This window comes from Oryctolagus cuniculus, chromosome 3, assembly GCF_051225735.1.
Source record: "Oryctolagus cuniculus isolate XC-2025 breed Fujian yellow rabbit chromosome 3, ASM5122573v1, whole genome shotgun sequence".
NCBI classification, from domain to species: domain Eukaryota; kingdom Metazoa; phylum Chordata; class Mammalia; order Lagomorpha; family Leporidae; genus Oryctolagus; species Oryctolagus cuniculus.
Window position 1 is genome coordinate 757,085 of NC_142869.1, and position 27,245 is coordinate 784,329.

At 66.6% G+C, this 27,245-nt stretch overlaps 1 protein-coding gene across 2 annotated transcripts in view; it reads right to left on the reverse strand.

The window, feature by feature from the left end:
* Nucleotides 1-8,408: 8,408 nt before the first annotated feature.
* CROCC2 (ciliary rootlet coiled-coil, rootletin family member 2) overlaps nt 8,409-27,245 on the reverse strand; it is a 42,721-nt gene continuing 23,884 nt past the window's right edge. For both annotated transcript variants that reach the window (XM_089328752.1, XM_070069931.2), the window contains exons 14-24: nt 26,417-26,544; nt 26,091-26,173; nt 19,945-20,058; nt 17,965-18,075; nt 15,001-15,197; nt 14,383-14,542; nt 12,367-12,706; nt 12,088-12,227; nt 11,422-11,533; nt 10,832-10,964; nt 8,409-8,680 (exon numbers count right to left, since the gene is read on the reverse strand). In XM_089328752.1, the coding sequence (XP_089184878.1) occupies nt 8,467-8,680; nt 10,832-10,964; nt 11,422-11,533; nt 12,088-12,227; nt 12,367-12,706; nt 14,383-14,542; nt 15,001-15,197; nt 17,965-18,075; nt 19,945-20,058; nt 26,091-26,173; nt 26,417-26,544 (1,732 nt within the window). In that variant the 3' untranslated portion in view covers nt 8,409-8,466. The remainder of the gene's footprint in view (nt 8,681-10,831; nt 10,965-11,421; nt 11,534-12,087; nt 12,228-12,366; nt 12,707-14,382; nt 14,543-15,000; nt 15,198-17,964; nt 18,076-19,944; nt 20,059-26,090; nt 26,174-26,416; nt 26,545-27,245) is intronic.

Below are 27,245 nucleotides of genomic sequence, written 5' to 3' on the forward strand. Positions count from 1 at the left end.
AGAGAGGGTGAGGGTCCCCGTGGCAAGAGGGGCTCCTGGCAGCGGCCGCTGCCTGCGCCTTGTGCCCCCAGGGCTGTGTGGCAGGGCTGGCTGCTGGGCAGGCCCCGCTGCTCGGCCACGAGAGCCCTGAGGGCCTGGGGGTAAGCGCTTCTCTGTGGACGTGGCCCGGTGAGTCGGGGACAGTGACCTGGGCAGTCCCCCTGTCTTGCTGGGCCTCAGCATCCCCATGTGGACAGTGCTGGTGCTCCTGTGAGGGACAGCTGGGGCCGCCTGGGCTTCCTAAGGGATTTGTCCTCACTGCCCCCTGGGGAAGGTGTGGGGTCAGCCTTGCGGCCGGGGCCCAGGCTCTGTGCCCCACCCAGCGTGGCTGGGATCCGCCAGGTCCGGCTCTTGGCGTCCTTGTGTTAAGTAGGACATTAGAAATTAGCCTGTGTGAGAGAGAGGGGCCCGAGGAAAACACACCTGTGGGAGCTCCCCTTGGAGCAGCCCAGGATTCCACGCTGCAAGGTCCCGCCCAGACCCCGACACCTTCCATGTGGTCCCAGCCTCTCCCCAAGGGCGGCTCTCGGGAGAATCCCGTCAGCACCATGCACCTGCGGGTTACCCGCCCTGACAGCTGAGCCGTCAAACCTCACACCCTCCTCCAGGCAGGCGCCCTGGGTGGCTCCTCTGCCCCAGCCGTGGGCTCCCCAGCCTGACAGCGCTGAGCCGTGATCCCTGGGAGGAATTCACCTGACACACTCAGTAACCCTGTGTCCTGGGGGGGGGGGAGGTGGGGGGGACACAGCGGACAGAACTGGGCCCCCTCCCTCCTCGGTGTCTCCTGCTCCGTCTGTGGAGTGCAGTGGCCTCCCGGCAGGGTGTGGGGTTGGCCAGCCCCCGCAGGGGACACAGGGGCCTCTGGGAAGGGCAGGCGGCGTTGGGGAGGGCCGTCCCGGTGATGTCCCCGGCTGTAGGGGGGCTCCCTCGCCCAGTGCCCCCAGACCTCCGGGCTTCCTGAGCCACGGTGCCCGCGTCCACTCCCTTCTGCAGCAGGCTCAGGTCTGCTCAGCTTGTACAGGCGCGGCCCTGTGCTCTGGGCCTCCCAGCAGGCCTGTCCCTCACGGCCGGACCCCTGTGCCCAGGCTGCCAGCTGCTCCGGCTCCACCCCTTCCTGGCCACGCCCCACCGAGATGGGGCAGGGTGGACCTCAGGGGCTGCCCAGAGAGCCCCCATTTCCTGCCCGAGGGCTGCGGAGGCCGTCCCCTGGACCCCACTGCAGGAAGGAATTCAGTCAGCGCAGCACTGGGCCAGGTGCACTGACCAGGGCGCCCCTGTGCCTGGGGTGCACCCCACAGGTGCCCCGGGTGCCTGGCCCCAAGGCCCCAGCTGCACGGGCTCCTGGGGACCTGCCTGCTCTGTGGGTCCGGGATGGGCAGGGGCCATGGGCTGGGGCCAGCCCTCCCGCGGTGCTGGGCACACCTGCTGGCCCCGGGGCTGCAGTGGGCAGCGACCCCCGGGGCCCTGAGTTGGTCAGCCATTGGCGTGGGGTCAGGGCTGAGAGCTTTGCAAAAATAAGGGCTCCTTTCTTCAGGGCTGGGGAAAGCAGAGGCCCCTCGCGGAGAAAGGAGCCCTGTGTCTTTAAGGATCCAGCTCTGGTCCTAGAAGTGCGTTATAAAGAGAAGAAGGTGAAATCCAAAACAAATAAACAGCCGCATCCGGGTTTCCTCTCTTGAGACACCAGTAAAGGGCCCGTGGCTGGGGCCCTGCACTGTGGACCCTGGGAGATCGTTAGCGGTGTCTCCCTGCCCCGCCCGCACACGCCCAGAGGCGGCCACTCCCGGTGGGACCCGACCCTGCTGGCTGCTCCCCCTGCGCTGGAGGCCAAGGACCGTCCTGGCCTCTGGCCCCCGGCGCCATGCCCCCGTTCCTCCTGTGCTCCTGGGAGCCCTGCTGCCCTGCTGTGGCCTGGGGCTGGCCCCAAACATTCTTTCCCCAAGACACTGGCACTGCTGACCCCAGCCCTCTGACCCCTCGCAGTGGCCCATCAGGGATCCGGCTGCACCTGCCTCCCCGGGTCCCTGGGAGTGACTGGGGAGGGGACCACTGCAGGGGCTCCAGCTGCCCCTCGCCTCCTGGCACCCCTGCCCGAGGCTGGCCAGCAGCTCCTGCCATGGTCTCCCTTTCCTGGCCAGGCCGCAGCTGTGCCTCCTGCTCTGCTACAGTGTGTCCAGCTGCTGCCCACTGGGAACGCTGGAGGTGGGGTGGGCACGGGGCGTGGGTCCAGACCACAGGTGTGTGGTGCGTGGTGTGAGCAGCCAAGGACATGGTCAGCAGGGAGGGGGTGGGGAGGGAGGGTGTGCTGGAGGCCTGTCCTTGGGCAGAGCGGTCTCTGAGACCCACTGTGGTGCCTCTCCCCAGCTGCCATTCCAGGGCAAAGCCTCCCACGGTCTCCCCAAGGCCTCCTGCCTCCACCAGGGGCCCAGGGGTCCCCCTGGCTCAGCCCTGGCCCTGCTGGGCCCCTCCCGCAGCGGCTCCAACCCTGGTGCCAAACTGAGCTCAGGAGCTGTAGAAAGCCTGGGCCCCCCGGCCCGCACATCCGGCACCCTCCAGGGCCCCTTTCCCGGCTGTTGGCCACTGGCCTGCGCAAGCACCCACAGCACCTGCCCCTGCCTGCTCTGACGGATGGCTGCGTGTGACCCAGGCGTGGGGGGCGGGACACAGGGCACGTTTGGGGTGAAGTTCAGAGGTCAGGCTGGACGGGTTGCCCAGGGCCCTGCAGAGGGAGGGGGCAGAGGAGGGAGCCTGGTCACAGCGCCGCCAGGGAGGGAGAGGAGGCAGCAGCCCATGGACCCCCAGAGCCACAGAAGTGGGGAGGGGGAGGTCCCGGGGTGAAGAGGACACAGACGCAAAGTGACCTGTGCAAGTGTGTGAAGTGGCTGGAGGTGCCATGCAGAGGGCACAAAGGAGGGGACAGGCGCCGCGGAGGGAGCGGTTCCCAGCAGCACCCTGGCCAGGCGTCGGGGGTCTCTGCCCCTGAAGGCAGGCGCTGTCCTGTTCTGGGTCTAGCCCGGGTGCTTGAGCAGGAGGAGCGGCCTGGACTGGCCCCCAGCTCCATCCCCAGGGTCTGAAGGTCGCACGCTTCCCGCGAGTGCTGTGGCTTCCGCATCCCAGGGCAGCTTTGGGCGGCCCCAGCCCAGCTGTGCTCGCGGGTCCCACGGTGGCTGAGTGAGCCTCACGGCTGTGTCTTTCACCCTGTGAGGCCAACAGGGCCCAGAGCCAGGGCTTCAGTGGCCAGCCAAGGGGGGAGCGAGAGCCGCCCAGGCCTTGCTTTGCAGTGGTGACCGTGGGTCCATTCAGTGGTCACCTTGTCCCTTGGGGCCCCTGCAAGGGTGCCTGCCTGGGGCTGCCCCTGGGGCCGCCCATGGGGCCATCAAGGTCAGGGCCCCATTGTCCACAGGGGTTCCCTGGCCCAGATGGGAGCAGAGGGCCTGGGACTGGGCCACTCTGGACCCTGCCCTGTCCCGGGTAGCCCTCCCTGTCGGCTGTAGTCGGCGTGCCCGGGGCCCCCCTACACACACCACAAATGGACACCACAACCCAGCCTGCCTCCAGGCATGGGCGCCCCAGGGACATAAGCCAGGACCTGCCCAGGAGCTGAAGAGACCGTGGCCTGGCAGGGAGAGTGGACGTGGGCACCAGCAGGTGCCAGCGTGTGGCCATCTCCAGGGCAACGCGTGAATGAGGGCTCCAGAGGCAGAAGCTCCTAGAACGCTGGTGAGGAGGACAAGAGCTCGCAGGGCTGGGGCTGCAGACCGCAGCTGGGGCTCCCGCAGCTCGACTCCGGCCACGAAGGCCCAGCCTCCTCCCCCAGAAGCCGGGGGATCGACACCCACGTCCCGGGAGAGGCCGTCGGTGGAGCCAGCAGCCACCCGAGGAGGATGAGACGGGAGTGAACGGTGATCCTCTGAGAAGAGCAGTGACCGCGAGGACATGGGACCCCAGCCAGGAGCCGGGAGCCGGGAGCCGTGGGCGCCAGGTGGGAGGGAGGTGTAGGTGCCTGGTTCCAGTCCCGGCTGCTCCACTTCTGATCCAGCTCCTGCTGTGGCCTGGGAAGGCAGTGGAAGACGGCCCAGGTCCTTGGGCCTCTGTACCCGTGTGGGAGACCTGGAAGAAGCTCCTGGCTCCTGGCTTCAGACCGGCACAGCTGTTGTGACCTGTGGGAGTGAACCAGCGGATGGAAGACCTCTCTCTTTATATATATATATATATTTCTTCCTCACCCTCTCTCGGAAACTTAGCGTCTCAAACACAAACAAACAAACAAACAAATAAATAAATCTATCTTTAGAAAAAGATGTCCTGGCGGGTGTGAAGCAGACGTAAATTTGACGCCAACAAAACAGCCAGTGAGGAGCGCGAGACAGAAGCCCGTGAGCTACTGTGGATCCTCGGGGACGGGTCAGTCACTCAATCACGACAGAACCCGCCCACGAGAGACGGACACAAGATACCAGGGAGGGAGGGGAGACAGCGTGCAGGGAGCTGGGGGGGTTACACACCGGAGGGGGCAGGAGGGGGCAGGAGGGTGTTACACACAGGAGGGTACAGGAGGGTGTTACACACAGGAGGGTACAGGAGGGTGTTACACACAGGAGGGTGTTACACACACGAGGGTACAGGAGGGTGTTACACACAGGAGGGTACAGGAGGGTGTTACACACAGGAGGGTACAGGAGGGTGTTACACACAGGAGGGTACAGGAGGGGTGTTACACACAGGAGGGTACAGGAGGGTGTTACACACAGGAGGGGGTGTTACACACAGGAGGGTACAGGAGGGTGTTACACACAGGAGGGTACAGGAGGGTGTTACACACACGAGGGTACAGGAGGGTGTTACACACAGGAGGGTACAGGAGGGGTGTTACACACAGGAGGGTACAGGAGGGTGTTACACACAGGAGGGGGTTACACACAGGAGGGTGTTACACACAGGAGGGTACAGGAGGGTGTTACACACAGGAGGGTACAGGAGGGTGTTACACACACGAGGGTACAGGAGGGTGTTACACACAGGAGGGTACAGGAGGGGTGTTACACACAGGAGGGTACAGGAGGGGGTTACACACAGGAGGGTACAGGAGGGGGTTACACACAGGAGGGGGTTACACACAGGAGGGTGTTACACACAGGAGGGTACAGGAGGGTGTTACACACAGGAGGGGGTGTTACACACAGGAGGGTACAGGAGGGTGTTACACACAGGAGGGTACAGGAGGGTGTTACACACACGAGGGTACAGGAGGGTGTTACACACAGGAGGGTACAGGAGGGGTGTTACACACAGGAGGGTACAGGAGGGTGTTACACACAGGAGGGGGTTACACACAGGAGGGGGTTACACACAGGAGGGTACAGGAGGGTGTTACACACAGGAGGGTACAGGAGGGTGTTACACACAGGAGGGTACAGGAGGGTGTTACACACAGGAGGGTACAGGAGGGTGTTACACACAGGAGGGTACAGGAGGGTGTTACACACAGGAGGGGGTTACACACAGGAGGGTACAGGAGGGTGTTACACACAGGAGGGTACAGGAGGGTGTTACACACAGGAGGGTACAGGAGGGTGTTACACACAGGAGGGTACAGGAGGGTGTTACACACAGGAGGGGGTTACACACAGGAGGGTACAGGAGGGTGTTACACACAGGAGGGTACAGGAGGGTGTTACACACACGAGGGTACAGGAGGGTGTTACACACAGGAGGGTGTTACACACAGGAGGGTACAGGAGGGTGTTACACACAGGAGGGTACAGGAGGGTGTTACACACAGGAGGGTACAGGAGGGTGTTACACACAGGAGGGTACAGGAGGGTGTTACACACAGGAGGGGGTTACACACAGGAGGGTACAGGAGGGTGTTACACACAGGAGGGTACAGGAGGGTGTTACACACAGGAGGGTACAGGAGGGTGTTACACACAGGAGGGTACAGGAGGGTGTTACACACAGGAGGGGGTGTTACACACAGGAGGGTACAGGAGGGTGTTACACACACGAGGGTACAGGAGGGTGTTACACACAGGAGGGTACAGGAGGGGTGTTACACACAGGAGGGTACAGGAGGGTGTTACACACAGGAGGGGGTTACACACAGGAGGGTGTTACACACAGGAGGGTACAGGAGGGTGTTACACACAGGAGGGTACAGGAGGGTGTTACACACACGAGGGTACAGGAGGGTGTTACACACAGGAGGGGGCAGGAGGGTGTTACACACAGGAGGGGGTTACACACAGGAGGGTACAGGAGGGTGTTACACACAGGAGGGTGTTACACACAGGAGGGTACAGGAGGGGGTTACACACAGGAGGGTACAGGAGGGGTGTTACACACAGGAGGGTACAGGAGGGTGTTACACACAGGAGGGGGTTACACACAGGAGGGTGTTACACACAGGAGGGTACAGGAGGGTGTTACACACAGGAGGGTACAGGAGGGTGTTACACACAGGAGGGGGCAGGAGGGTGTTACACACAGGAGGGTACAGGAGGGTGTTACACACAGGAGGGTGTTACACACAGGAGGGTACAGGAGGGTGTTACACACAGGAGGGTACAGGAGGGTGTTACACACAGGAGGGTACAGGAGGGTGTTACACACAGGAGGGTACAGGAGGGTGTTACACACAGGAGGGTACAGGAGGGTGTTACACACAGGAGGGTACAGGAAGGTGTTACACACAGGAGGGTACAGGAGGGTGTTACACACAGGAGGGGGCAGGAGGGTGTTACACACAGGAGGGTACAGGAGGGTGTTACACACAGGAGGGTACAGGAGGGTGTTACACACAGGAGGGTACAGGAGGGTGTTACACACAGGAGGGTACAGGAAGGTGTTACACACAGGAGGGGTGTTACACACAGGAGGGAAGTAGGGGGGTTGTTGCACACAGGAGGGGCAGGGTGTTGTGCCTGTGGCAGCAGTGGGAGTTCAGCAGCTGGTGCCACGCTGCACGCTGCACACTGCATTAGGCGGTGGGGCCCTGGCTGGGGCTGTGAACGTTCTGTGACCATCGTGAGTGACCCCTCAGCCTGGCCTGGTGCCCGGGGCCCGGCTTGCAGAACCTGGGCTGGAGGGGGCCTGGCCCTGGGGGAGGGCACTGGGCACAGGGAGGAGCTGCCCGGGCAGGGGGCCAAGGATGCCTGGCCCCTCTCTGGGCCCTGGGGACCGTGACCCGGAGCCCCCCGGGGGTGACGTGGGAGGTGAGGAGGTGCGTGTGGCTGGGGCTGGGCCGGGGGCCAGCCTCCCCCGCTCGTGACCCCCTGGGGCCCCCCGGGTAGCCCTGGCAGCTGGAGAGCTCTGCTCTAACAAGCATCTGACTGTTTGCACAGCTCGGCCGCCGTTTAATTAGAAAAATCTGTTTTTAATTAACTTTCTCTCGGCAAACACATCGGCTGGCGTGAGGCAGGGGGAGCAGCGTGGGGGAAGTTCACTCCCAGGCAGGGCTGGGTCTGGCACAGCCGGCACGGCGCCAGGCGCGCCCCGCTGGGCCCCGCAAGTGACCTGGCAGCTGTGAGCGGGCACTGGGCGGCGAGGAGCGAGGCCCCTCCCCCCAGGAGCCTGGAGACCCTGGGGCCCGCGGCTCCGTCCCGGGCTGTGTCCCTGCCCCCTTCCTGGGGACCCGGCACAGGGACCACCAGCATGCTCGGTGGGGGCAGTTACCTCCAAGCTGAAGGCCTGCGGCTTGGGGGCTCCCCAGGGCAAGGGCCCCCCCTGTCGGAGGGGCGGGGGGCGGCCATGTAGTCATTCACCAAGACCCTTGAGTGAATCCCAGGTCAGGCAGAGAAGCGAACCAGGACAGGACACCCTCTGCACCCAGCTGTGGCCACCCCACTGTCCCGGGAGCCTGGCTTGGGGCTGGGGCTGGGGCTGGAGGTCCCGGGAGCCTGGCTCAGGGCTGGGAGTGGGGGTGAGGGTCCTGGGAGCCTGGCTGGGGGCTGGGGCTGGGGGTCTCGGGAGCCTGGCTGGGGGCTGGGGGTGGGGGTCCCGGAAACCTGATTCAGGGCTGGGAGTGTGGGTGAGGGTCCTGGGACCCTGGCTGGGGGCTGGGGCTGGGGCTGAGGTCCCGGGAGCCTCCCTGTAGGGGCAGTGGCGGGGCCTGTGGGGGCACCAACGTGACTGCCGTGCGGGAGGACGGCTGGGGCTGGATTCTCGGGCCTGACACATGGGGAGCGATGGCAGGAACGGGAACCCCCAGGTCCCATGGCGAGGGCCGCGGGGCCAGAGGCTGGACTGTCTGCCCCACAGCACCCACGTGGACGCAGCCTTGAAGAGATGAGCCGGGGGCAGGCCCAGGGAGGCAGTGGGGGACACTGGGACCCCAGAACCAGGAAGAGGGCAGAGGGAGAAGGAGCCGCCTTTCATTTTGTTTGTTTATTTGAGAGACAGAAGCAGAGCGAGGGAATTTCCATGCTTGGGTCACTCCACAGAGGCCTGCAGTGGCCAGGGCTGGGCCTGGCAGGCGCCAGGAGCTGGGAATCCATCCGGGTCTCCCGCGTGGGCGGCAGGGGCCCCGGTGCTCGAACCATCACCTGCATCGCCGGAAGCTGGACAGGTCCCCTCGGGCGGCAGGGGGGCTCTGGGGTGGCCGGCGGAGGCCCCTGTGCACGGCCCAGGGGAGGCAGGATTCACACTGGAAATCAGAACGAGATCAGGAGTGTGCGTCACACGTCCTGCCCAACAGGGGCCCCCGATGGGGAGAACAGGGCGGCAAGCCAGAGGCAGAGGGGACCCTGAGACAGCGAGGGAGCGGGGAGCCAGCAGGCAGCAGGGCCAATAGCAACCCGGCAGAGCCCCCTGGAGAGGCAAAGATGGCTCCCAAGTGGGACTGACGCGAAGCCAGGTCGGTGGCGTCTCCCGAGCCCCAGAGCCAGGCCCCAGAACCCAGCGGTCAAAGCAGAGGTCGAAGGCGATGCCGAGGGAATGAAACGTTGTGGGTGCTGGCATCGTGGGGCAGTGGCTGAGCCACCAAGTGCTGGTTCGAGCCCTGGCCGCTCTGCTTCCAGTCCAGCTTCCTACTAAGAGGCAGGCAATGGCTCAGGCCGTGCGGCCACTGCCACCCACGTGGGAGCCGGGGAGGGGCTCCTGCCTCCTGGCCGCAGCCTGGCCCAGCGGGGGCCTTTGCGGCCACTTGGGGAGTGACACAGCGGATGGAAGACCTCTCTCCCTCTCCCTCTCCCCCTCTCCCTCTCCATCCATCACTCTGCTTTTCAAATAAACAAATCTTTAAACATAGAGAACTGGAGTGGGAAAACAACACATCATTCAATTGTGGTAAATTCCAGAGGTGTCTAGTGTGGCTAATTTGAATCATGCATTTGTGCTGGTTGATTTAAAAGGTATTTTTCTTTTCTTTCTTTTCTTTTTTTTTTTTTTTTTTTTTGACAGGCAGAGTGGACAGTGAGAGAGAGAGACAGAGAGAAAGGTCTTCCTTTTGCCGTTGGTTCACCCTCCAATGGCCGCCGCGGCCGGCGCGCTGCGGCCGGCGCACCGCGCCGATCCGATGGCAGGAGCCAGGAGCCAGGTGCTTTTCCTGGTCTCCCATGGGGTGCAGGGCCCAAGCACCTGGGCCATCCTCCACTGCACTCCCTGGCCACAGCAGAGGGCTGGCCTGGAAGAGGGGCAACCGGGACAGAATCCGGCGCCCCGACCGGGACTAGAACCCGGTGTGCCGGCGCCGCTAGGCGGAGGATAGCCTAGTGAGCCGCGGCGCCGGCCTCTTTTTTTTTTTTTTAAATATTTATTTATTTATTTGAAAGGCAGAATTACGGAGAGACAGAGGGAGAGAGAGAGGTCTTCCATCCGATGGCTCACTCCCCAGTTGGCTGCAATGGCCAGAGCTGAGCTGATCCAAAGCCAGGAGCCAGGAGCTTCCTCTGGGTCTCCCACGTGGGTGCAGGGGCCCAAGGACCTGGGCCATCTTCTGCTTTCCCAGGCCACAGCAGGGAGCTGGATCGGAAGTGGAGCAGCCGGCACTGCAGGCAGCGGCTTTACTGGCTACACCTCAGCCCAGCCCGACAACAGCAGACAGAACACACTGTTCCCTGCCATGTGTGGAAGGCACCCGTGTGGTCGCGTACCCAGCCCCCAGAGCCCCCTCCCAGCCCCCAGAGCCCCGGGCCGCCTGGGCCAGGGCTCCCCTGAGGCAGCAGTGCCTCCTCCTGCGCCCTGGGCCGCCTCTAAGCCAGGCCTGGGCCCTCCACCCCTGCCGCTGCTCCCCGGTGGCCTCAGGCCCGGGTGGGGAAGGGGACGGGGACCACGGCTCAGCTTCTTGGTTGCCCACTGAGGTCAGGCCTGGCAGGGGCTCCCAGGGCCCAGCAGGCTGTGCCCACCCTGTCTTCCACAGGCCTGCGGGGGGTAGCAGCTCCTCGGCCGTGTCGCCCTCTGCAGGCTACTGGCTTCGTGCTCCGGCGTGGGGTCCGGGGCCATGGCTGTCCACCCCCCACCCCCCGTTGTCCACGCTCATCTCCAGCCCGGGAGGCCTGCAAGGAGCTTCCTGGAGTGACCCAGCCCTCCCTGGCCCTTTCTGCCTGACTCGGGGCTCCTGGTGAGGAGCCAGGCCTGGGCAGCCAGGGTCCGGTCCTGGCTCTGCTCACGCCAAAGTGCTCAGTTTACCCAACCTGCAAAATGAGGGTTTGGGTCCCTGGAAGAGCTCTGAGGACGCCACTGTCCCCAGTGCACCTGCTCGTTCCTGCCCCGGGGCCCGGCCCTCCCACCATGTGAGGGTGGCCAGAGTGGAGCCCCCCACATCCTGGGCCCATTCCCCACCCCACCGCATGCCCACCTGGAGCCGCCGCCTCTCCTGGCCTCTGCCGCCCTGGTGCCTGCTGGGTGCTCTCTCTCCCGCTGCCTGGGCGCCTCGTGCTGGGGCTGTGACGCCCGGGCGCTGCTCAGCGCGTCCTCCGCCTGCCGCCGGCCTGGAGCCCGGGGGTCCGGTGAGCCTGTGAGGCCCCCACACCTGCCCCCCCAAGTGACAGGTGGCAGACGGAGGCCGGGAGTGGTGGCTGCAGCCCCCGCCGTCTGCCTGCAAGTGTCGCTCTCCTGCCCTGTGGGCCGGCCCTCTCCTGGGGGCGGGGAGCAGGCCCCAGCCTGTGCTGGGGTGGGGAGAGGGACTGGGGCTCCGAGAAGATGGGCAGCGTGCTGGGGAGGGTGGCGTGTGGCTCTCCAGGGAGGGGTTCTGGAGGCACAGCCCAGGCCAGGGCCCCAGCAGGGGCCGTGAGGTCTGTGGTCTCCATGACCCCCGTGGGGAGAGGCCGCGTTCACAGCTAGCACCAGGCCTGTCCCGGAGCTGATTGAGGCCCACGCCCCTGGGGCGTGCGGCAGAGGGAGCTGGCGGGGTCCCCGGGGTGCAGGCGGCAGGGGCGGGCAGCTCACCTTCTTCGGCCTCAGCCAGGGCCTGCTGCAGCTGCCCCAGGAGGCTCTGTGTTTCTTTCAGCCGGCCGGTCAGGCTGGCCAGCTGGACATGGGCGTCATCCTGGGCACAGGACTGCGGTCAGCAGGGACAGCCCAGAGGGTCAGGGGCAGTCCGGAGGGTCGGGGCAGTGGTCTCAGTCTGACTGCAGGCTATGCAGGTGGGCTGTGGGCAGGCTGGGCTGAGTGTGGGCGGGGCCTCAGGACTCCAGGATGTGGAGTGAGGGGCTGGTGGGGGGCCTGGGGGCCGGGGTCACTTGCAGGGACTGCCCCCTGGGGCAGGTCCGAAGGCACAGGAATCCACAGAGGACCCCTGGCTGGGCTCAGGGACGCCCCGCCTGTCCTGCCCTCAGGCTCTGCCCCTAAGCCCACCTCCAGCAGGTGAGCAGGGAGGGGACGGCCCATGGGGGCCCTGGGGAGTGGCTGCTGGGGCCTTGCTCCAAGGCTTCTCGTCCGGCCAAGGTGGGTAGCCCCTGGCCGTGGGCGGCACTGTTGGGCTACTGGTGCTTACCTCGACGGGCAAGGACAGTCTGTCTGGACACTGACCCGGGGTGGACGGACCGGCGGACAGCAGCCCGCGGAGTGGGCGCCTCCCTCCCTGCCTCCTGGCAGCCTGGATCCCGGCCTCACCCGCTCCCGCCAGGCGTCCACCAGCTTCTGCACGAAGTCCCCCAGGGCGTCCTCCACGCAGCTCAGGTCTGCGACCCAGGGGCCGCCGTCTCCAGGCTGCAGTTCAGGCCACCTGGGGCCAGCCTGCAGGCTGCTGGCATCTGGAGGGGGTCGTGGGGACTGGGTGGGGCCGTAGGGTGCCCTTCCCATTCCCTTGCTGCCCCTGCCCCCCGCCCTGGGCCCTGGTGCAGCCCCCACGCCACGTGGATCCTGCAGGGAGGCTGTGGTGGGGACACTGACCTCTCGCGGGGGAGGCGGCCGGGCTCCGTCCCCGCGGCCCCAGGCTGCCACGGAGCGTGGGGCACAGCCGAGTCAGCAGGGCCTCCGCGGCCTGCCGGGCAGCCTCGGCCTGGGCCAGCTCCTGCTCCGGGCCGTGGACCCTGTGGCAGGCTCCGTCCAGGCGAGCCCGGAGGCCCTCGGCCGCGCTGCGGGCCAGCTGCAGCCTGCGGGTGGCACCCTGGAGCTCGGCCCTCAGGCCCCGCTCTGCCCGCTGGCTCTGCTGCAGCCGCTCCTCCAGCTGCCGTGCCCGGGCCTCCCCAGCCACCTCCACCTCTGCCAGGCGGCGCTGCAGCCCCAGGACCTGAAGCAGGGGGGTGCAGGGGTCTCAGCTGGACGGCCAAGAAGCAGCCGGGCCCTGAGGAGGCCGTACCTCTCATGGCAAGAGGGGACCTGGGCAGTGGCTCCTGCATGACCTGACTGCCCTCAGCCTGTGCACCTGGAGGCTCCACCCATGTGACCGCCCTCCAGGACCCAGGAGTGTGGGGTGCAGGGCGTGGCTGCCCCTCTCCTGCCCCGGGGGGCTGCTCCCACAGATGGCAGGAGACGAGCCCTGTGGGCATGGGGGCGCTCCACGTTGAATCCGAGCCAGGGGCCGGGCAGGCTGGGGCTGCCGGGGCTCGGGGGGCTCTTTCAAGTGTTCTGGGTCCCAGGCACCCCCAGCTGCATGCAGTGCACCCTGTCAGCACCCAGACCCTATGGGCTGGGCCGGGCTGGAGTGGGGACCTCAGTGCTGTAAGTAGTGCAGGTGACGGGCGTGAACCCGGGCTCCTGAACTCTTGGAGGCGCCGTCCCTTCCAGAACCCCTTCTCTGCCTGGTGGGAGCCCCGCCCCTCCCGACCTGAGACCCCTGGGATTTATCCCCTCAGTGTTCCTGAGCCTGGCTGCAGACCACAGGCATGTGTGGAGACGGTGAGCAGACGGCACCCTGGGCCGCCCCTGCCTGCCCCTGGCAGGCTCACGGTGGCCCCTTGGCCTGGCAGCCCCCTACCTCAGTGCAGGTGCCCTCGCGGGCAGCCCCGGCCTCGACCACCTGCCCTCACAGCTCTAGCACCTCCCGCCGGCTGTGCTGCCAGCGCCCCCTCCCGGCTCTTCCTCTGGTTCTCGGCCTCCAGGGTCCTCACCTGGTGTGTGGGGACGCTGTGATGAGACAGTGAGCCGGGTGGCTCCCCAACTCCTGCCTCTGCTCCCCGAGCGAGGCTCAGGCCGCGTGCTCCTGGCTGTGGCCTGTGTCACCCCACGTGACCCCGCTGCCCTGTCCCTCACCAGCACCTCCTCCCCAGGGCAGGGCACTCAGGGTGGAGCTGGGCCTGGTGTTCTGCCGCGGGGCCTGGTGTTCAGCCGCGGGGCCTGAGCCAGTTTCTGGCTCTCACTGGCAGGCGACTGTGGCTACACAGCCAGCACTGCCCCCTGGGAAGGGAGGCGTCAGGATGGCCCTCGTGGAGCCGGGAGGCGAGGGAGCCCCTGTAGGGCTGGTGTGCAGGGGCTGCCCGGTAGGGGCCTGCTCTTAACCGGCCGAGGGGCTGGCGGCATCTGAAGTTAGCTGGTCACTGGTGGTGTCAGGAGTCAGCGGGGTCACTGGGGGTTCGGAGGGGCACCAAGATGGCCGGAGTTTCCTGGACATGGCTGCCCAGGCAAGGGCTCAACCCCGGCCCTGGAAGTCTTGCTCTGGGTGGATGGTGAGCCTGGACCCATTGCTCGGCCAGCGAGCTGGCAGGCAGCGTCTGCCCCTGCCTTGGGGGCAGCCCAGGACCCAGCCCAAGCCGCCTGCGTGGTGCCGGCGGAGGCCCGAGCCCTGGCTGCGGCCCGCTGAGGTGTGGAGCCCGGGCTTTGCCCCACTGTGAGCGCTGGCATCTGCCGCTCCCACGTTCTTTCCGGAACCTGCCTGGCCCGGCCTGGGTCTGCGCGTGGCATGGCCCTGGGGGCACAGGGGATGGGTCCCTGCAGCTGGGGCCGTCTCTGCAGGCCGCGGGCCCTCACCTGTGCGCGGTGCTCCTGGCGCTCCCGCCGGGCGTCCGCCTGAGCCCCCTCCTGCTGCCGCAGCCGGGCCCACAGCACGGCCGCCTCCTGCCGAGCCGCCGCCACGGCCTCCTGCAGGACCAGCAGCTTCTGCGCCTTCTCCTCCTTGCACCGCTTAAAGCTGAGGGGAGCCCAGGCTGGGGCGGCGGCCAGGGCCAGCCCCCCCATGGCCTCTGCCCCGCCCCTCCTAAGACACTAGTCGCAGCCCAGGCCCCACACACTGTCCCCCAGCCCAGCCCCTGCGGGCTCCCTGTCACCTCCCGGGCCAGGCAGCCACTCTGCGGCCACCTCTCTGGCCTCTCTCCTGCCCGTCCCGCCCACTCCCAGCCCTCCTGCACGGCCTGTGTGGCCTGGCTTCCTGCTGGACAGGAACAGGAGCGCAGGCCCGGTCTGTCTGCGTCCCAGCCCTCCCCTGCCCAGGCTGACCCTCACGGACCTCTCACCGGGCGGCCAGAGGTCTGCTTGGGGTCAGCCTTGCCCTCCGTCTGGCCCAACCCAGTGGGACACCCAGGCCTGCCGGCCTAGTCCAGGCGGGCAGCCAGGCCACGGGCTGCTGCCCCTCGCCCGAGGTGGCCGCACCTGGCCCCTTCCCGCACGGCCCTGCGGAGGGCGGCCCGCAGCTCGGTGTTGGAGACCTGCAACACGTCCCGCTCGCAGGCCCCGGCGTCCAGCGCCCGGCGCAGCTCCTCACAGCTCTGCTCCCGGCTCCGCAGCTCCTGGCGCAGCTTGGCCAGCGCTTCCTGGCCCGCACTCAGCCGCGCCCGCAGCCCCTCGGCCTGCCGGAGGGAGGAGTGGGCAGTGTCGGGGCCGGGGCCACAGGGCTGCACCCCGGGGACAGTGCAGGCCATGCCTGGCCTCCCTGCGCTCTGGTGGGCACACCAGGACAGAGGCTTCGCGTGTTCCCATGGTGCTGGTCTCTGCCCCCTGCTGCCGAGCCCACACATGGTTCACGGGGCCTGGGGGCAGAGGGCTGGGCCCAGAGTCCAGGCAGCCGCCCTGAGCCTGGCCCTGCCCTGCCTGCCCCCAGACTCGGCTATGGCCTTGCTCGCCTGTCTGTGTCGTGTCCACCCATGCCCCGTTGCTGCCCCCAGTGCCCCTGGCCGCTGCCTGTGCTGCTGGGGACAGCAGTCAGCACCACAGGGGGGCTCAGGGAGGTAGTGGGGTGACGGGGGGGGTGCTCCTGCAGCTGCTGGACAGGAGGGCTGGGGGCAGTGGGGACAGGGACCCGGGGTGGGGTGCTCTGTGAGCTGACCGCAGGACAGCAGGAGGCCATATGTGAGTCCTGCTCCCCTCAGGCTGGCCGCAGTGGCCTGCCCCCTGCCCCTGGCCCCGCCCCCAGCATGGGCGCCCAATGCCGGCACTTCCAGGGAGCCCACTGGTGGGGGTGCTGGCAGGGACTCGACCCGGGCCCCGCTCTCCTGCCTCCCCAGCAGAGTGCTGGCCCCGCCGGGTCCCGGGGGAGGAGGCGAGGCAGCAGCAGGGAAGCCGCGGGGACGCAGCCACGTCAGGCCTCTGGCTGGCCAAAGCAAACCCCTCCGAGCTGGCTGTGTTCCCGGGACGCTGTCCAGGGCCCCGGCCGGCCTGGCTCCCGGGTCTGCCCGCTGTTATTGTTGTTCTGTTTTTGGGAAGGGCCTGAGCCTCCCCTCGGCTCCCCTCCCACCCCCCACATATGGGAGCCACGGCGTGCAGAGCATTTTCCGCTGAGCTCAGCAGAAACCCGCCCGGAAGGTCAAGGCCAGGGAAAGGGCCCATCCATCACGGAAGGGGGTGGGGGTGCGGGCACGGGGGGTGGGGTGGGAGCTGTGTTCTCTCCCGGGCTGGGAGGGGAGTGCGGGCACAGGGAGGCCCCTGCCCCATGAGGACAGCCCTGCCTCTTACAGGAATTTTACAGCCAAATTGCTTAATGTGATTATAATAATTATTTCTTTACTAGAAGTTGTATAAACAGCCTCTTTTGAAATCTCCTGCCGGGAGGCGGCAGCCCAGGGAGAGCAGGGAGGGGCTGTGCAGGGCCTGGCCTGGGTGTGCGTGCCTCTGCTCACACATGCGTGTGCACGTGTGTGGCATGCACCAGGCATGCGTGTGTGTGCACAGTGTGCCTGCGAGTGGTAAGCATCTTCAGCACACTCGCACGTGCGCCTGGTATGCATAGTCGTGCTCGCACGTGTGTGGCATGCACCAGGCATGCGTGTGAATGACATGCGTGTAGTGCCAGTGTCCATGGTGTTTAAACACGAGTGTGTGTGCACCTGGGTGGGCTTACCACTCTGGTCTCTAGTGCACGGGCTGTGTGTGGACAGTGCCCCACATGTGTGCATGGGTGCGTGTGCACGCGTGTGTGGACCTCAGGCAGGGCTGCGAGGATCTGCACGCTCCTGCAGTTTAAAGGCTGTGAAATGCCATGGTTTCCATGGCGATGCCGGCCGCCTGGCGCCGGGGAGGGTGCTGCCGCTGGCTTCTCTGGGAGGGTCCATCCTGCCCCGCCCCTCTCCGCAGCCTCTGGGGGCCCCTCTCTCCCTTCTGGGGGCCGCCTCTCTGAGCAGCCGCACTGCCCGGGGGGACCTGGGCTTTCTTCCTTTGAGCCCCCGGCTCCTCCCCTGCTCCCCCCCTCCAGTGTCGCCCGGGCCTGGCTTTGAGCTGTTGAAAGGAGGCCTTTCTCTCCGCGGCCAACGTAAACAGCCACACGCTAAATCACGCGCCCTTCCGCTCTTGCGCTCCGGGCTGGCCCCTGGGGGTGCTTGGGGGGGGCGAGCCCCTCTCCCCGCTCCGGCCTGGTGCACGCCGGCCGCTCGCTCCAGCGCCAGGCCAGCTGCCGGCCTTGGCACACAGCCCGGGAGCCGCGGGGCCGCTTGTCCCCGTGGGCCCCACCTGGGCCCCGCTGCCCGCTTCCTGGAGCCCACACCACACAGGCATCCCAGGCCCTGAAAGGTCTCTCGGAAACCCCTCAGAGCCAAGCGCAGCCTGGCCCGGCCTGAGGCTGCCCCCCGCCCCTGGTCAGGAGGCTCCCAGGGCTTCCGTGCCCCGCCCGTGCTGCTGTGAAGACCCCGCTGCGCCCCCCACCCCGCTCCTCTGCCCAGGCGCCCTGGCAGGAGGCAGCCATGCTTCTGTGCCGCGTGGATGCTCCCCCAGCTGAGTGGCAGCCTCCCCGCCCGGCCAGGGACACACCCCCTCTCAGGAAGGCCTGGGGGTACTGCTGGGGTGGGGAGGCCTCTCAGAGCCCAAGGGGGCTGCCCTGGGTGGACCCGGGCGTCCTGGCCGGGCGGCTCAGGCCAGTACTCTGTGTGCTGTCTCCACCGACGCAGCCTGCCCTTGACCTGGCCACTGGGCAGGCAGCTGTGCTGGACCCTGGGGAGCCCCGGCCAGGGGCCCACACGCAGCCCATGGCCAAGTTCATGGCTGCGGGTTCAGACACCACACCTCCTTCCCCGACTCAAAGCCTCAGCTTTGGTGCTGCCGAGGTGGGGGCCGGGCCGGTGGGTGTTCCTGTCAGGGGACAGCTGGTGTGGGGGACGCAGCTGTCCCCGGCCCTGGTTCCACTCTCACCTCTCTGCCCAGATCGCTTCGCTCCGCGGCCTCCCTGTGGCGGGCAGAGACGGCGTCCTCCAGCTGGGCCTGCAGGGCCCTCAGCTCCCGCATCGCGCGGCTGGCAGCGGCCTGGGAAGCAGTGAGCCCGGGGTGACCTGCACGGCCCCACGCGGTCCTGGGGCCCAGCCTGAGGCCTGGTCAGCTCCAGCCATGTCACCCGTGCCGGGGATGGGGGGGTGGAGGGTGAGGGCGGGGCTGGGGGCTCTGAGCCCTAGGACCCCAGACAGGGTCCGGTCGTGGACTTAGACACCCACCCTCTCCTGCCTGCCATCTCTGCTGGTGGTCAGGGAGCAGCCTGGCCTCTTGGTTCGTGAGGAGAGGCCTTGACCTGGCCCTCAGGAGCCCCCAGCTGGCTTGCCAGGCACAGGAGAGGCACCTTGGGAGGCCAAAGGTCCTGCCATGGTGAGCACAGGGTGGCGCCCACCACCAGCGTGGGGTGAAGACCGTTGGGCCCTGCTGGGCGGCCAAGCCCCCTATCCCCCTGGTCTCTGGAACTGTCAGACAGGCTGGTGGGCCTCGGGGCCATCCACTGCCTGGGCCACGCCTCGGCCACCCTGCAGTGCTGTGACCACACCGCCTGGCGCTTCCCCTGAGTGCGCTATTCCTGGCACCGCAGGGGGCGGGGTCCTCTGCCTGCGGCTGTGTGGAGCCCCCGGCCCCCAGAGGCGGAGGGGACCCAGGCTTGCTGTGGCATGGACGACAATGCCCTCCCCTCAGCGGGTTTTAATTTCCGTGGTCAGAGCTGAGGTGGCACAGGCACCCTCCAAGGAGCACCCCGAGGAGGCCGGTGGGCGGCCAGCGCTGGCTCTGAGACCCCTTAGTGTGCCGTGTCGGCTCCCAGGGTCCCCAAGGCCCAGGCGGCAGGCGGGCCAGGGATGGGCAGGGAGGAGGGGCTGGGTCAGCACTCCCTGCTGAGCTGGGTCCTGGCCCCCTGGGGAGGCGTGTGCACAGCTGGGGGCTGCAGGGGTGGGAACAGCTAGCTCTTGGGCAAGACTCCTGGGGCAACGCAGCGCCCGCCCCCGGCCCCCGGGTGGTTCCGGCCACTGGCCCCCTCCCCACGCATCCTGCCGGGCCAGGGTGGAGGTGTCCCCGAGCTAAGCATGGGCCAGCGAGCTCCTGAGGGCAAGGCAGGGGGGCCCAGGTCGGGCATGCGTGGCCAGAGAGGTGTGGCCGGAGCCGGGGTGGGGCCCAGCTTCACCCTGACCCTGCCTGAATACACACAGGGTCGGGGGGAGCTGTGGCCCCCAATGCCTGGGGGCTGCTCCCAATCAGCCTGGTGCACCCCACCCCATGTCTGCTCAGTGTCAGCTCCCATCAGTGCCCCAGGGCCAATGGCCGCTTCCCTCTACGCTGGTCCCTGGCTGCTTCTTCCCCGTGCGTAGTGCTGGAGCCCCCAAGCCCAGGCCCCCACGGCCTCCACACCCTGGAGCCCCCACACCCAGGCCCTGCATCTCTTGGTACGTGAGGCTTCTGGGTCCCGGAAGGCCCAGGCTGCTCAGCTCCTGCACGCAGGCCCCAGACAAGGAGTTGGGGTCCCAGGTGGCCCCGCCAGCTGCCTGCAGCTGTCTGTGTGGACAGCTGGCAACGGGGGCCCTTGTGGCCACCTCATGACCTCTCTGGCCGAGGACCGGCCCTGGCACCACTCCGGCCGCTGTGGCTCCTTCCGTAGTGGGGCTCAAGTCACAGGCAGGCGAGGCTTGTGGCAGTGGAGCTGCGAGGGGCCCCACTCCCTTGCACACACCTGCCACAGGTGAGTGGCTCCAGGTGAGGGCAGAAGGGACCAGCAGGTGGGGTCCCATTGAAGGCAGCATCCCCTGGGGACGCCTGGGGGGACTGTGGCTCAGGCAGGGGTGCTGGCGGGGGCTAGGCAGAGCGGTCCCTTGGAGGGCCGCCAGCACGGTCGGGCTGTGCTCCTGCCCGGCGGGCACCGGTACTCACCTCGGCTTGCTCCTGCCGGCTCTGGGCCTCCTGCCGCACCTGCTCCAGCTCCCGTGTGGCCCTGGACAGCTCCTTGCTCAGCAGGCACTTCTCAGCTTCGCTCGGAGACGGGGCCTGAGTGTGGAGGCAGGGGCTTGTGGGGGAGCAGGGAGGCTTGAGGAAGGGGCCGGGCCCCAGGGGAGTGCCCAGTGCAATGGCCCTGGCTCCACAGTTCCCCGCAGAGGCTGCCTGCAGGGCCTGGCCGGTTCATTCCGTGCCTGGGCTGCCCCCCTCCACCCTGCATGGAGCAGACAAGGGCTCCCCATGTGTGGGCCGCCAGGGTGGACGGCTGCCCCCTCAGCCAGGCTCTGGAGAGGGAAGGGACCTGACGGTGCCATGCGGATGACCCAGGCATCCTCTGTGCTGGCTGGGAAGGCGGCCTGGAGACAGGAGCAGGTGCAGAGGGGCCCTGTCCTCAGCTGTCACAGCACAGCCCCCAGGCCGTGGGCGGGGGACCAACAACATGGGGAGACGTGTGCACCCTGCAGACCCACGCAGCTGCAGGACACAGAGGCTCGGAGTGCAGGGCATGCGGGGGCCTCCCGGACACCCCGCCCGCTCCTGACCACTGCCCCAGGGATGCCAGGACACCCTAGCTTCATACCTTTATATGTGCGTCTGTGTGCACGTGTGTGCAGGGGTGTATTCACGTGTGCACTGTATACGTGTACACACATGCATGGATGTGTGCCTGTGTATGTGTGTGTGTGTGTGCATGCTTGTCACCTCTGTGTGTCCACACGAATGCAACACGTGTATGTGCATACATGTGTGTGCATTGTATGTGTGCATGTGTGCACGTGGGTGCAGGGGTGTATTCACGTGTGCACTGTATATGTATACACACATGCATGGGTGTGCACATGTGTATATGAGTGTGTGTGCATGCTTGTCACCTCTATGTGTCCACACGCATGCAACATGTGTATGTGCATACATGTGTGCATTGTATGTGTGCATGTGTGCACGTGTGTGCAGGGGTGTATTCACGTGTGCACTGTATACGTGTACACACATGCATGGGTGTGCACATGTGTATATGTGTGTGCATGCTTGTCACCTCTATGTGTCCACACGCATGCAACATGTGTATGTGCATACATGTGTGCATTGTATGTGTGCATGTGTGCACGTGTGTGCAGGGGTGTATTCACGTGTGCACTGTATACGTGTACACACATGCATGGGTGTGTGCATGTGTATATGTGTGTGTGCATGCTTGTCACCTCTGTGTGTCCACACGAATGCAACATGTGTATGTGCATACATGTGTGTGCATTGTATGTGTGCATGTGTGCATGTGTGTGCATATGTGTATACACATGCCTTGACCTCACCCCAACTTCTTGGGCACTCGCCCTGATTTGTGTTCTTCGCAATCAATCGATAGAAAGTGTAGGGCTGGAATTCAGTGAGCGGTTCTGGGGCAGATGAACCTGAGGGGCCACAGGGACCCCTGAGTCTGTGCCAGTCAGAGGTGAGGGGCCGGGGGACCCCACTCTGAGGGTCCCGTGGGGGCTGCCTGTCTCAGCACGGCGAGGGCTGAGAAGGCTATGACCCCGCCCTGGACAGGAGCATCCAGACTTCAGGGATGCCAGCCAAGGACCCCGCACCGGCCCTCAGCAGCAAACACAGCAGGACAGCGTGGTCAGGGCGGCATCGCCGTGGGGACCTGGGAAGGAGGCGGAGAGGCCGAGGGACCCCTGGGCCACTGCCGCCTCTGACCGGCTCTGCGGGCGCCACACTGGAGAAGCAGGGGCTCCCGACAACCGGGATGGCCTGAGACCGAATTCACAGCCACCTCGTGGTGCGGACTCTGCTCAGGCCCCCTCCCCAGTGCTGCCAGGCCCCCTCCCCCACCCTGCCCAGGCCCCCTGCCCCAGGCCACACCTGCCCAGGCCCCCTGCCCCACCCTGCCCAGGCCTCCTGTCCCATCCTGCCCAGGCCTCCTGTCCCACCCTGCCCAGGCTCCCCTCCCCCACCCTGCCCAGGCCCCCTGCCCCACCCTGCCCAGGCCCTCTGCCTAGGTCACACCTGCCCAGGCCCCCCTCCCCCACCCTGCCCAGGCCACACCTGCCCAGGCCCCTGTCCACCACCTGCCCTTTGTGACCGCTGCTTTCCTTCTTGCTGCCTCAGTCACTCAGAGCCTGGGGCTGCCCAAAGCCTCACACGCCCCCCCCACACCTGCCCTCCTGCTCCCCCATCCTCCTGCTCCTGCCCCTGCTGTCCTGCCCCCACCCCCACTGCCTGCTCCCTCCCACTGTCCTGGTCCCTCCCTACACCCTCCTGCTCCCCTCTCCTGCTCACCGCCCCCGTCCTCCTCTCGAGCCCTTGCTTCCCTCAGGGCCCACAGCAGGGGCAGTTCAGAGCCCCCCGTGTCCTGTGCGCCTGTCCACTCTGTTCACACTGCAGGGAGCACCTCAGGGTGGTAGGGGAGACGGATGGACCTACACTCACAGGCCACTTCACAGCCCGTGGGGCAGAGGGTGCTCAGGTGTGTGTGGGGGCTGGGGTCAGGGTACTCAGGTGTGTGGGGGGGCTGGGGTCAGGTGCTCAGGTGTGTGGGGGGGCTGGGGTCAGGTGCTCAGGTGTGTGTGGGGGCTGGGGTCAGGTGCTCAGGTGTGTGTGGGGGCTGGGGTCAGGTGCTCAGGTGTGTGTGGGGGCTGGGGTCAGGTGCTCAGGTGTGTGGGGGGGCTGGGGTCAGGTGCTCAGGTGTGTGTGGGGGCTGGGGTCAGGTGCTCAGGTGTGTGTGAGCTGGGGTCGGGGTGCTCAGGTGTGTGGGGGCTGGGGTCAGGGTGCTCAGGTGTGTGTGGGGGCTGGGGCAGGGTGCTCAGGTGTGTGGGGGCTGGGGTCAGGGTGCTCAGGTGTGTGTGGGGGCTGGGGTCAGGTGCTCAGGTGTGTGTGGGGGCTGGGGTCAGGGTGCTCAGGTGTGTGTGGGGGCTGGGGTCAGGGTGCTCAGGTGTGGGGGCTGGGGTCAGGTGCTCAGGTGTGTGTGGGGGCTGGGGTTGGGGTGCTCAGGTGTGTGTGGGGGCTGGGGTCAGGGTGCTCAGGTGTGTGTGGGGGCTGGGGTCGGGGTGCTCAGGTGTGGGGGCTGGGGTCAGGTGCTCAGGTGTGTGTGGGGGCTGGGGTTGGGGTGCTCAGGTGTGTGTGGGGGCTGGGGTCAGGGTGCTCAGGTGTGGGGGCTGGGGTCAGGTGCTCAGGTGTGTGTGGGGGCTGGGGTCGGGGTGCTCAGGTGTGTGGGGGCTGGGGTCAGGTGCTCAGGTGTGTGGGGGGGCTGGGGTCAGGTGCTCAGGTGTGTGTGGGGGCTGGGGTCGGGGTGCTCAGGTGTGTGTGGGGGCTGGGGTCAGGTGCTCAGGTGTGTGGGGGGGCTGGGGTCAGGTGCTCAGGTGTGTGGGGGCTGGGGTCAGGTGCTCAGGTGTGTGGGGGGGCTGGGGTCAGGTGCTCAGGTGTGTGTGGGGGCTGGGGTCAGGGTGCTCAGGTGTGTGTAGGGGCTGGGGTCAGGTGCTCAGGTGTGTGTGGGGGCTGGGGTCAGGTGCTCAGGTGTGTGGGGGCTGGGGTCAGGGTGCTCAGGTGTGTGGGGGGGCTGGGGTCAGGTGCTCAGGTGTGTGTGGGGGCTGGGGCAGGGTGCTCAGGTGTGTGTGGGGGCTGGGGTCAGGTGCTCAGGTGTGTGGGGGCTGGGGTCAGGGTGCTCAGGTGTGTGTGGGGGCTGGGGTCAGGTGCTCAGGTGTGTGGGGGCTGGGGTCAGGGTGCTCAGGTGTGTGGGGGGGCTGGGGTCAGGTGCTCAGGTGTGTGTGGGGGCTGGGGTCAGGGTGCTCAGGTGTGTGTGGGGGCTGGGGTCAGGTGCTCAGGTGTGTGTGGGGGCTGGGGTCAGGGTGCTCAGGTGTGTGTGGGGGCTGGGGTCAGGGTGCTCAGGTGTGTGGGGGGGCTGGGGTCAGGGTGCTCAGGTGTGTGTGGGGGCTGGGGTCAGGGTGCTCATGTGTGTGGGGGGGCTGGGGTCAGGGTGCTCAGGTGTGTGTGGGGGCTGGGGTCAGGTGCTCAGGTGTGTGTGGGGGCTGGGGTCAGGGTGCTCAGGTGTGTGGGGGGGCTGGGGTCAGGTGCTCAGGTGTGTGTGGGGGCTGGGGTCAGGGTGCTCAGGTGTGTGTGGGGGCTGGGGTCAGGTGCTCAGGTGTGTGGGGGGGCTGGGGTCAGGTGCTCAGGTGTGTGTGGGGGCTGGGGTCAGGGTGCTCAGGTGTGTGTGGGGGCTGGGGTCAGGTGCTCAGGTGTGTGTGGGGGCTGGGGTCAGGTGCTCAGGTGTGTGTGGGGGCTGGGGTCAGGTGCTCAGGTGTGTGGGGGCTGGGGTCAGGTGCTCAGGTGTGTGTGGGGGCTGGGGTCGGGGTGCTCAGGTGTGTGTGGGGGCTGGGGTCAGGGTGCTCAGGTGTGTGTGGGGGCTGGGGTCGGGGTGCTCATGTGTGTGTGGGGGCTGGGGTCAGGGTGCTCAGGTGTGTGTGGGGGCTGGGGTCAGGGTGCTCAGGTGTGTGTGGGGGCTGGGGTCAGGGTGCTCAGGTGTGTGTGGGGGCTGGGGTCGGGGTGCTCAGGTGTGTGTGGGGGCTGGGGTCAGGGTGCTCAGGTGTGTGTGGGGGCTGGGGCAGGGTGCTCAGGTGTGTGGGGGCTGGGGTCAGGGTGCTCAGGTGTGTGGGGGCTGGGGTTGGGGTGCTCAGGTGTGTGGGGGCTGGGGTCAGGGTGCTCAGGTGTGTGTGGGACAGAAGATGATTGACAGCTGCACGGAGGGTCAGACTCAAGGACAGGGATGGAGTCAGTGGTGAAAAAAGACGGTGTTTGGGTTAGTGATGGAGGGGTGGACAGGTGCATGATGGGTAGTTGTGTGGGTGGACAGGTGCATGAAGGGTAGGTGTGTGGGTGGATGATCAGGTGTGTGGTGGATGGCTGGGTGAGTGTGGAGAGGTGGATGGACAGGTGAGTGATGGGTAGTAAATGGGTGAGTTGACAAGTGCATGATAGGTAGTAGTGTGGGTGGGTGGACAGGTGCATGATGGGTAGTTGTGTGGGTGGACAGGTGCATGATGGGTAGTTGTGTGGATGGAGAGGTATGTGATGGGTTGTGAGTGGGTGAGTGGACAGGTGTGTGATGGGTAGTTGTGTGGGTAGGTGGACAGATGCATCATAGGTAGTTTTCTAGATGAGTGGACAGGTATGTGATGGGTTGTGAGTGGGTGAGTGGACAGGTGTGTGATGGGTAGTTGTGTGGGTGGGTGGACAGGTGCATCATGGGTAGTTTTCTAGATGAGTGGACAGGTGTGTGATGGGTTGTGAGTGGGTGAGTGGACAGGTGTATGATGGGTAGTCATGTGGGTGGGTGGACAGGTGCGTGGGGGGACAACTGGGTATGTGGTGGGATGACCATGAACGTGAGGGGACAGCTGGGTATTTGGAAGGAAGTGTGGACACCCAAGTGAGCAGACGGATGAGGGAATGGGGGGACAGTCGATTGCATGGATAGACACACGGGTGCTGTAAGTGCACAGCCGCACCTGCCTGGGCCGGTCCCAGGGAAAGTGGGGAGGTGGGGAGGGGCTGTGCCCCATGGTCACCTGCTGCGTCTGCTGCTGCAGCTGGTGGTGGCCCTCGCCCTGCTCCTGCCTGGCGCTCTGCACCTGCTGCAGCCGGCGTGGGGCCACCTCCTTCTCTGCCAGGGACAGACTCAGGGTCTCCTGGGCCGAGGCAAAGGGACAGGCGCTGAGGTCAGGGCAGCAAGAGAGCAGCAGGTGCCCTTAGGGGTCCAGGGCCTGCAGGTCCCAGGGGCTGTCCAGTACAGCAGCTGCCTCCCCCCATCGGCCCCACAGGGAGCTGGGAACGGCCTCCCTGGGTCTCCACAGGTGTCCAGTGCTTCCTGAACCGGTCCTGAGTGCCCGCCGTGCACCCTGAGTGACAGGGCTGTGACTGCCCCAGGGGCCAGCTCAGACGCCGGGAGCCGACACCCAGGCCCGGCTGTTCCGCCCCCTGCACCTGCTGCGCTCCACGAGGCCTCCCGGAGGGCCTGGCCGCCCACTCCACACCCACGCAGGATGTAAGGGGCCTCAGGGTCCCTCCCCCCAGGGTTGCTCTCTGACCTTCTGCCTCTGCAGCTGCTCCAGGTCCCACCGCAGCCGCGTCTCCTGGAGCGCCCAGTCCCTTTTAAGCTGCTCCATCTCCTCTGGGAAGCACAGGTGCGTGAGGGCCAGGCCACAGGGAGCTCCCCGTGAGTGAGCCTGCACCCAGCTCGGGGTGGGGGGGTCAGAGAGCGGCAGGGGCCGCCCCGCACCAGCCTGCGGCCACGGCGCAAGCAGGGGTGGCCCCGCACTCCATCGCAGGAGCTCTGGGCCCCTCTGGAGGTGGCACATCTGGACACCTGGGGGCTGAGCCCCACTGGGGAGGGGGAGGGGCGCCTGGGCAGCACCTTGCAGGGTCTGCTGGTGCAGCCGGGCGCGCTGGGCCTCTCCCACCAGCTGCTCCTGCTCAGCCTGCAGCCGCGCCGCCAGCTGTTGGGCCCCGAAGAGGCTGCTCTCCAGGGAGTCCCTCTCGGCCCTGCAGGGAGTCGGGAATCAAGCGGGTGTTTCAGTCTGTGTCTCCGGAAATGAGCCGGACACCACACGAGAGTGCGTTTCAGGGGAGTCAGGAGCCAGACGAGTCCCAAGAAAACAGCTGGGAACAAAATGGCAGGGGGAGTGCACAGGGGCGTCTGTCGGGAAGCCGGGAGATGAGACAGAGGCCAGGGCTCTGCAGGCACCAGGTCCCTGCAGGCACAAAGCTGCCAATCAGCCACCGAAAGGCAGCCTGAGAGCCCCGCCTGCGGTTTGCAAGGAGACACGGGACCGTGGTGCCTTGCCGAGCCTCACCGGCACACACCACGCTTGGTCCACCACACGTCGGCTTGGCAGAAGCCCACGGAGCAGCGTGTCCGGATCCGGCACTTCCGCTCCCGGCATCAGTTCTGCAGCCGCACAGGCACCAGCAGTGTGTGCATGCCCAGGGCACCACTGGACCCTGGGACGCCACATGGGACAGCGAGGTGGAGGCCGTGGCATCCACAGGACAAGGAAACTGCTCCCCTGCTCTGCTGCCCTCTGAGGTAGCTGCCGGGGCACCGGCTCCGCGGCTGAGCCAGCACTCCAGCCAGACACGGCAGCTCACGCCGGGCCATTTGTGGGAGGGTCAGAGGGAGCCCTGGCTTCACAGGCAGCAGCTGCCCTGGCTGCACTCTGACCTCTGCACTCACTGCACTCTGA